The 9647-nt window shown below is 59.2% G+C and overlaps 1 protein-coding gene across 1 annotated transcript; it reads left to right on the top strand.

Annotated features, from left to right (window-relative positions):
- The first annotated feature begins 1553 nt into the window (after nt 1–1553).
- Nucleotides 1554–9342, top strand: TIMM50 (translocase of inner mitochondrial membrane 50). Its single transcript, XM_056136623.1, has 11 exons — nt 1554–1707; nt 2660–2816; nt 3412–3443; nt 3682–3703; nt 6541–6599; nt 6679–6798; nt 7087–7191; nt 7298–7396; nt 7891–8047; nt 8379–8485; nt 9144–9342. The coding sequence occupies exons 1-11, from the start codon at nt 1600–1602 to the stop codon at nt 9240–9242; spliced, it is 1065 nt and encodes a 354-aa protein (XP_055992598.1). The 5' UTR covers nt 1554–1599; the 3' UTR covers nt 9243–9342.
- The last annotated feature ends 305 nt before the right edge of the window (nt 9343–9647 follow it).

The raw sequence follows: 9647 nt of genomic DNA, 5'->3' as shown, positions 1-9647 counted from the left end.
AGGTGTGGCCCTTTTCTGGGGCCCCCTGGTACCACCAGGGTGGCCTGTGTATCCCAGCACTGCAGAGCCCAAGCAGCATTGCACCCCTGGGCCCTTATGCTGAACCAAGGACCTGATTGGCAGACAATCTGTGGTGGGGTTCTGGGCCCCCTGAGTGCTGCTTGGGAATTCCCCACCCCCCAAAATGTGTGAGTACATGTTCGTGTGTGAGTATGCGTTCTCTTTCGATAAAAGCCAACCTGTTTGTGTGTGCGCTCTCCACACACTTGCAATAAAAAGCTGATGGGACAGGCTTGGTACCTTAAGTGTAAACCAGTATCCCCAGGAAACCTGGGCTCCTCTGGTGAAGGATGGAGCCCGGTGAGCCTTTCTCAACAAGTGCCCGACAGGCTTCTTTCTACTTTTTTGTGTTTTTATTTGGGAGGGGTCACATCTGGTGCTGTTCAGGGCTTCTGGCTCTGCATTCAGGGATGAGTCCTGATGATTCTTTGGGAACCTCAAGGAGTGACAGAGATCAAATCTGGGTCTGTGGTGTGCAAGGCAAACACTCTTGCTCGCTGTACTGTTATCTCAAAATCTGGTGTTATCCCAAACACCAGATTTCTGTAGCTTTTTTGATAACATGGGGGTGAGACTGGGAAGCACCCTTATGGTCCCCCAAGCACCACCATGAGTGATTCCTGAGAGCAGAGTCTGGAGTAAGCCCTGAGCACTGCTGGGTATGGTGCCCCCCCCCAAAAAAAAAAAAAAAAACGAGGAGCAATACAGAGGTTGCGGCCCATCCCTATATTCTGTAAAACATAAGCCAGGAACGTTTCCATATCTCCAACCCAGCTTCAAGAAGGACCACGTTACGGATTAGGATCCACTCCATACACACACCCCACCCCCCCCCCGACCTAGCTTAATTTTGTACTGCTTCAGCATTTATTCCTACATGTGATTATGGTGGTTTTATACAGAGTATCAGACATTTTCCCACTCGAAAGAATTGGGAATTTGATGGTGGCTATGCGGGCTCCTCGATTTCCCACCCGAAACCCCCACCCCTCCTGTCCTTTGCTGTGTGAGCCTCCCAGGGAAAAAGTTCACAGGCCTCAAGGGTCAAGAAAGGGTTTTGCAGTCCGGACAGGGCAGATTCGATTGCCGGGCCCCACATGAGTACAAAAACTCGCTTTGGGGGACGCCTCCCTGCGATCGAGGCGCCCCACCAGACTCGCTGCTGGGCTTTTGCGTGGTTTTTTTTTTTCTTTTCCTCTTTTCGGACAATTCAAGCCACCACCGAGTGCCTTCACCGTGGCCTCTAGCTTTAACGCTGAGCACCGACGGGGTGTCTCGCCACGTCCTGCAGTCGCGGCTGCGGAGCCCGCAGTGGCCCGAAGGGGGCGTGGTGCCCGACGACTGACTCGCGACCTAGTTGGCGCTCTCGGGCCGCGAAACTCCTCGAGGCCGGCGCACCCGCGGCAATCGGCCCGGAGCTGTTTGTCCCTCGCCGGCTCCCGTCCATTCGCCCCTTCCCAGCGCCCCCATTGGCTGCGGCCTGGGCCCGGGGCGGGAGAGGAGGGCCGAGGGGGCGGGGCCGCGTGGCGTCAGCGCAAGATGGCGGCCTCGGCGGCGCTGCTCCTGCGCTTGCGGAGCGGGCTTCGGCTCGGCACGCGGGGGCTGTGCGCGAGGCTGGCGCCGCCGCCCCCCCGGGCCCCGGACCAGGTGAGCGCGGCGGGCTGGCTCCGGGCTGGGCCGACTCTTTGCCGGCGTTCCTGGCGGGCCGCCGGGGTTCGGGGGGCTCGGGGACGCCCCAGCTCAGGGTGCTCAATGGAACGCCGCCCGCGCTTGGGGACCCTTGCCAGTCTCCCGGGCGGCGGCGCCTGCTCCCCTGGCCTGGACACGGAGGGCTCGGGGGTGCCTTCTGGGCGCCGCCGCCGCCGGACCCACGTGGGCGCTGGGGGCGGGGGTCCCCTGTTCCTCCTGTCCAGGACTGTCCAGGTAGTACTTGCCGGGGGACGGACCCCGGGACACGGCGGTCCAGCCTGGCCTTGGGGACGCTGAGGTCGGCCTTCGACCTGCCTCCATGTTGATGGACCCAGCCGTTGTGACCCCCGGGCCCCTCCCGGCCCTTCTGTCCATCCTCAAGCCCCTGCCCATCCCTGTCCCGCCCCTTTCCCGCACCATACCCTCCCCCCTTACACACACACACACACACACACACACACCCTCCCCCCACCCCCACCCCGTTGCTGGGACCGCCCGCCCTCCCAGGCATCCAAACGCCCTAATTGTCCTCCCGAGCCTGGGGTTTCCCCCATTTCCCTGCCGTAGGCATCCCAGTGAGCCACCCGGGCCCGGATCCTGCCCGATTTTCCTGCTCGTAACCCCCCAACCCCCAACCCCCTCCAGCTCCTGTTGCCTCCAGGATCCGGGCCACCCGGACTTGAACTCTTGGGACCCCGGAGCTGGCTGATCTAGCAGTTGACTCTGGGGAATGACCCAGCCCCTCCTCACCCTTCCCTCCCCGTGGCTCCTCCCGAAACACCCGAGGCTATGTGGGTGTCCCCGCACCTCTGACCTTGATTCTTCTCTGACCCGGCCTTCTGAGCCCGCCTGACCTCTCTCTCTCTCCTCACTTGCTTCCCTCCCTCCAAACCCCGCCCCTCAACTGCAGGCTTCGGAGATTGGGAGCCGAGGGGGCCCCAAGGCCCAGGCCCAGGGGCCACAGCAGCAGCGAGGCAATGAGGGGCCCGGCTATGCCAGAAAGGTGGCGCTGTGGCTCGCCGGGCTGCTGGGCGCCGGTGGGACCGTGAGCATCGTCTATATTTTCGGTGAGGGGCCTGCCCGGGGATCCCCCACCTGCCTTCCCTGGCGCCCTCCTCGAGGGGGACCATCTGTAGCTTCTGCTCGGGAAATGGGGGACGCTTGGTCCCTACGGTTCCCGTCTCAGACTGAAGGGAATCTCTGGGTGTGGGAAGGAGAGACACAGAGCAGGCTCCTGAGTTCACCTTAGCCTGGAACCCCCCAAAGCCCTAACCCTCAGACCATCCAGGAGACCCTCTCCTTCCCTTCCCAGTTTCAGAGACTTGGGGATTTGGCTCGTAGGCAGCCCCTCGCTCACTCAAAAACCAGGCCTCTAGGGGGGCTGGAGGGATAGCACAGCGGGTAGGGCGTTTGCCTTACACGTGGCCGACCCGCGTTCAATTCCCAGCATCCCATATGGTCTCCTGAGCACCGCCAGGAGTGACTCCTGAGTGTATGAGCCAGGACTAACCCCTGTGCATCACTGGGTATAACCCAAAAAGAAAGAAACCAGGCCTCTAGTACTCTTTGCTCAGATTCAGGCATCCAGCCCCCGCCCCCTTCCTCCCTCCATGCGAGCAGGCAGCCCCCGGTTCCTCTCATCCATCCCTGTCTCCCGTGCAGGAAACAACTCCGTGGATGAAAGTGGTGCCAAGGTAAGGGCTGCAGAGACGCACTGCCCTCCCCGGGAGTCTCCGCCCCAGGACCTGCTCCTCCTTCCTCTTTCTCCCTCCTTCCCCTTCCTCCTCCTTCCCTTTCCTCCTCCCCTCCCCCCTTTATGGCCTTCCTCCACCCCTTTCTCCACTCCTTCCTCTCCTCTTCCTCCTCCTCCCTCTTCGGGTGTGCTGAGGTTGTATCTCTGCCACCCCCAACGTGTTCCTCTTTGCCTTCCAGATTCCTGATGAATTTGACAATGGTGAGTACCTAAGCAGATCTTGGGGTCCCCTGACCCTCTGGCCTCGTCCCTTTGTAGTGCAGGATGTGGCCCTCCCCATCTGGTTTCCAGCTTCTTTTCTTTCCACTAGGGGTGGGGGTCTCAGCAGCTGGATGACTTTGGGGGTGGGGGGGATACATTACAAAGCCGGTCCCCTTCCCTGGCCCCTCATTCCAGGAGCAGATGGTCAGGGACAGATGGGGATAGTGCTTGGGGAGCCGCCTCTGTCTGTCACCAGACACTTGGCTTCCTGTGCTTTAGATCTGAGCATCTGCAGCCCCCTTGCGCCCCCCCCCCATCTTTATGGCAGCTTCTTTTTCCCCCTTCCCAAGCCCCCACCCTATCAGGCTCTTCATTTCCAAAACAATGAACGCCTCCTTCCCCCTCTGAGTACCCAGCTCTGGGTGGGCAGCAGAGTGTAGTTCTCTGCTCAGTGGCACCCAGCTCTACCCAGGAGAGAGTGTCAGTTGGCAGGGCCAGAGCATCATCTGTTTGTGGCTGGGGAGTCTGCAGACCTGCCTGTGGGTATTTTGCTTTAAACTTGGCGAAATATGACTGCCCCCCCCCCCTTCCATGGGGCAGAGGAGAAGGCCTCTGGACAGGAGCCATAGGACAGTGGGAAGGGCTCTGGCCTTGCACATGGCTGACCTGGATTGGATCATCCCATAAGCTTCTATGAGCACCGCCAGAAGAATAACCTGTGTGGCCCCCCCCCAAAAAAAAAAGACAGGAAAACCACTAGTTTAAAATGCACGTGAGCGGGGGCAAGGCTGGGACAAGGCACCTTGCTTTAGCTGATCCCAGTTTGATGCCTGGCATCACATGGCCCCAAATTGGGAATGTAGGCCCCCCCACCCCAGCAGCAGGGCCCCCAGACCTCCTGAGCACCACTTGAGAATCCTGTAGCACTGTCCTCCCATTGTTCATCGATTTGCTTGAGCGGGCTCAGTAATGTTTCCATTGTGAGACTTCTTGTTACTGTGTTTGGCATATCGAATATGTCACGGGTAGCTTGCCAGGCTTTGCTGTGCGGGCAAGATACTCTCGGTAGCTTGCTGGGCTCTCTGAGAGGGGCAGAGGAATCGAACCCAGGTTGGCCGAGTCAGACGTGTGCAAGGCAAACACCCTACCCACCGGGCTATCGCTCCAGCCCACTTGAGAAGCCTAGCAAAAATTAAAGTGAGGAAAGAAAGAAAACATACATGTGGGCCAGGTAGAGTGCTCAGATGTCTAGTTCCTTGTTCTGCGTACCCAGTCTCTTCCTCCCCTCCCCGCCATGCACTCCCCTGAGCACCACAGGAGTGACTCCCCAGGCACTGCCACGTATGGGCGGGGGGATAAAAATTGTAATTGTAATTGTGTTTACAAACTTGGGTGCTTTTAGTATTTTATTTTGAAAAGATAGAACTGGAGGTCATAATAAAACTGTTCTGTTGAAGGAGGTGGCCATATCAGTTCCTTACATATTTATTTTTGGTTTGTGGCCCCACTGTGCGGTGCGTAGGGGCCATTCCTGGCTGGTTGCTAGGGGCGTCTCCCAGGGCTGCACAGAGCCTCATGCCGTGCCAGGACCAACCCCAGGCCCTCCTGCAGATCAGGTGCTGTGGCCTTGGATTCCCCCTTCCAGCCGGGTTCCAGCTGTGGCCTTCGCTAAACACTGGAGCCAAATCATGTTTTGGAGCCAGAGAGGATAGTACAGCAGGGAGGGTGCTTGTTTCACATGCGGCTCATCTGGGTTTGGTCCCTGGCACCCCTCAGGGTCCCCTGAGGAGTTAAGTCCTGAGTACCCCCAGGTGTGGCTCAAAGACCAAAACAAATAGTGCTTTGTTATGCGAATGTGTCCTGTGCACTGTTGGAATGGTTAGTAGGCCAGACAAACAAATTGCGCTGATCAAAGATGTCTCCAGAAATTGCCACATTCCCAGGGAAGAGGGGCCCAGAGAGATGTTGTTTCCGATGTGCAGAGGGGGGTATATTGTTGGATTTACCAGACTTAGCTAGTGGCTTGCTGCAAGCCCTCTAGCTGATTCATCCAACAGTAACGGGATTTATGTATTGTGGGAATTTTTTTTTTTCTGGTTCCAGATAGTAACAACAGATTTGTCTTTTTTTTTTAATTTTTGGGTTACACCCAGTGATGCTCAGGAGTTAGTCCTGGCGGTGCTCAGGGGACCATATGGGATGTTGGGGATAGAACCTGGGTTGGCTGTGGTCAAGGCAAATGCCCTCCCAGCTGTACTCTCACTCTGGCCCCAGTAACAGCAGATTTGTACATTGTATTTTTATTATTGTTCATAAACAACCAGTGTATTATTTATACTTGGGTTTAGAACTCTTTTTTTTATTTGGGGGGGGTGTCCCCAATAAGGCTCCGGAGACCAATGTTCCTTTGTCAGCTGAACCGACATCTCAGTGCAAGGGCTCGAGGAGGTGGTACTCTTGTGTCAGGAGTCCTGTGTTGCCCAGTGCTAGGGCTCTTCAGGGTCACATTTGCCAGTGCTCAGGCTCAATTCCCGGTACCACATACGATCCCCCAAGCCCCCTAGGAGCCAGGTGTGATCCCTGAGTGCAAAGCTAGTAAGGCCTGAGCATCACTGGATGTGACCCCAACCAGCTACCCCCGTCAACCCCAAAAATATCAAAGGAAGAAGAAAATTGGGCAGGTGCTTGCTGCCTGCCTTTGGGATTTGGAAACGAGCTGGTTGAAAGCAAGTGGGTGTGGAGACCCCTGGGAGTCTGGGGGCTCTGGGGTTGCTCTCAGCTTCTCTGAAACCGCACCCTCCCCCCCCCCCCCCCCCCCATGCCTGGTGTTCTCCTAGATCCAGTTCTGGTACAGCAGTTGCGCCGGACGTACAAATATTTCAAAGATTATAGACAGGTGAGCAGGTGCCCCGGAGCCCACGCACGCGCTCGCCCCGCTTCTGGGTCTGAGGCTGGCGCTTCTGTCCCTCGCCCAGATGATCATCGAGCCCACCAGCGCCTGCCTCCTCCCAGATCCTCTGCGGGAACCCTACTACCAGCCGCCCTACACCCTGGTTCTGGAGCTCACCGGCGTCCTGCTGCACCCCGAGTGGTCGGTGTGTCCTGGGGGCACTGGGTGGCACGGGAGGCAGGACTGGGGAGCTGGGCCCAGTGAGACCCCTGCTCTGCATGTGTGCTTGGGGGTCAGGGGTGGCCTTCAGGAAGGTTCGTCACTGCCACCACTCCCGAGGACAGAGGAATCAGATGGCCCTGCCCTGAGCCCCCGGGAACCCCAGCATGGAGCATGTGGGGGGCTGCTGTGGGAATTCCCTCAGGCTGGGTCTTGGGGCCTGTGGGGCTCAGTATTTCACTGTCACTACTCCCACCCCCGCTTATTTCCCCAGCTGGCCACTGGCTGGAGGTTCAAAAAGCGCCCGGGCATTGAGACTTTATTCCAGCAGCTCGCCCCTTTGTACGAGATTGTCATCTTCACGTCGGAGACGGGGATGGTGAGACCGGGCAGGGGCGGCATGGCACGTCCCAGGGCAGGGCCCCTGCCTCACCCCCTGCACCACCCCCAGCGGGCCCTCATGTTTCCCATCCTGACCCTGGCAGACGGCGTTTCCCCTCATCGACAGCGTGGACCCCCATGGCTTCATTTCCTACCGCCTCTTCCGTGATGCTACGAGATACATGGATGGACACCACGTGAAGGTGCCCAAGAGCCCCCCACACCCCACTTCCTGCCCTGAACCCTTAACCCTGGAGTGCCAGTAGGGGCAGGGAGTCTCCCCAAAGAGGCCAATTAGAGTGAGGTTGGGAGGTTGTCTGGTGGCTGCCTGGGTTAGGGGGGCTTGTGTGAGCAGGTGTCTGACCGTGACCAATGAACAAGCGGCCTGAGTCGGGGGTTTCGTGAGTGCTCTTTTGGGGGACCTGAGTCACCGGGGCAGCTGGGGTGGAGGGTTTGCCAGACCTGAGTCTGGAGATGTCTCTGAGAGCTTGTGTGCCCCTTCATCCAGGCTTCAGACCTGTCACTGTCATGGGACAGTGGGGACCCAGCACCCAGCTGCAGCTGGAGGACGCTCACTGGGCACCCTACGGCCAACTCCCAGCAAGAGAGGGGATTCACTGAAATCATCCTTGCCCGGGCTTTGGGGACCCAGTTGGGGTGGTCCCAGTGTGTGGATCTGACCTTCCTGTCACCCCAGGACATTTCCTGTCTGAACCGCGACCCAGCGCGCGTGGTGGTTGTGGACTGCAAGAAGGAGGCTTTCCGGCTGCAACCCTTCAACGGCGTGGCCCTGCGGCCCTGGGATGGGAACTCAGATGACCGTGTCCTGCTCGACCTGTCCGCCTTCCTCAAGAGTGAGCGCGCTGGGCGTCTTGTGTAAAACGGGGTCCCCGAAACACGCAGTCCTTAGCTGCTGCTTAGGATGACGAGGAGCCCCTGTGGCACCCTCAGGATACCCAGGAACGCTCCTGAGTATAAGATGCAGTCTAGGGGCCGAAGCAATAGCACAGCAGGGAGAGGGCTTCCCTTGCATGTGTCAGGTCGGGCTACCTGGCCCACCAGGAGTGATGTGCGAGCATCATCAGATGTGCCCCCTCCCAGACCTCAAAACAAAACAACAGTCCAGTTAGCACCAGCCCTGGGCACTGCACTTTCCCCCTGAGCCCCTCCCGCCGTGCCCTGCAGCCATTGCCCTGAACGGCGTGGAGGATGTTCGGACAGTGCTGGAGCACTACGCCCTGGAGGAGGACCCCCTAGAGGCCTTCAAGCAGCGGCAGAGCCGGCTGGAGCAGGTGGGCAGTGGGCGTTTGGCTCCCAGTCCAAGTGGGGGCTGTAACTTGGCTCCCTGAGGCACCAGGAAGCAGCATGACCTGGAGCCAGTGTCCCAGGGTGGGGACTGGGGGGGCACTGAGGGGGCTTCCTCTGTTGGGGCCTGGTGTCTGCCGGACTCAGGGTTTGAGTCAGGTCGGGACTAGGGATCCAAGAACAGTTGGCCCAGGAATCTAGGGGAGGAGCGGGGATGTTTATGGTGGGGTTCTGGGGTGCTGGGAGGGGGCGAAGAATGGGCTGACTACCACCCGGCGCAGTCCCCTGAGCATTGCCGGATGTAACTCCAAGACCAGAGTTAAAGCATGTGGGAAATGAAGCTGAGGTCAGGCTGGGGTAGGCCCATGTCTGGGGTGGGCTCATAGGTATCCTGAGCGCTGGGAGCCGTCCCCAGAGATGGGGGCCGGGATTCCCCCCTGCACCCAGGCGGGAGGGGCCCCGAGAGATCAGCCTCGGCTCAAGCCTGGATCCCAGAACATGGTCCGCATAAGGTGTCAAGCCTGTGTAGGTTGGGGTACACCGACCCTGGACAGGGGTCCTGAGAGTCCGGGATGGTGGTCTGGGTGCCTGTGGAAGTTCAGCAGGAGGCTGACCCCGCCCTGTGTGTCCTCTGCCCCGCGCCAGGAGGAGCAGCAGCGTCTGGCCGAGCTGTCCAGGTCCAGCAAGCACAACCTCTTCGGTGTACTCACGAGCCGCTTGTGGCCTCGCCCCAAACAGCCCTGACCTCGGGCCTCCTCAGACTCAGTGCCCGGTCCCTGGGCCCCCCGCGTCCCCCGCCAGGCTCGGGTAGCCACAGGCCCAATAAAGTCCATCCCAGATGCCACACCCTGTGTCCGGAGTCTCCAGCCTGGGGCCCTGCCCCTTAGTGGGGATGGGTGCAGGTGTTGGGGGCTTCTCGGGAGGGCCGCTGCCGTGCACCCGTGGGAAGGGGGGCCTGCAGGGGCTGCTCTGAAGACTTTGCAGTCGAAGCTAGAAGACGGACGTGGCACGGCAGATCTACCACCGACTAGATTTCGGCTTGCGCTGAGCCAGCTGCGGTTCCTGCAGACTTCTGGAAGTTTCTTCTCACTCTAGGGAAGCGGCCTGCATAATGGAAGAACCGAATTTGCTTTCTTTCAACTCATTTTC

This window comes from Sorex fumeus, unplaced genomic scaffold, assembly GCF_029834395.1.
Source record: "Sorex fumeus unplaced genomic scaffold, SorFum_2.1 ptg000122l, whole genome shotgun sequence".
In the NCBI taxonomy this organism is placed as follows: domain Eukaryota; kingdom Metazoa; phylum Chordata; class Mammalia; order Eulipotyphla; family Soricidae; genus Sorex; species Sorex fumeus.
Note: the sequence above shows the minus strand (reverse complement) of the source record. Positions and strands in the feature narration are given on the sequence as shown.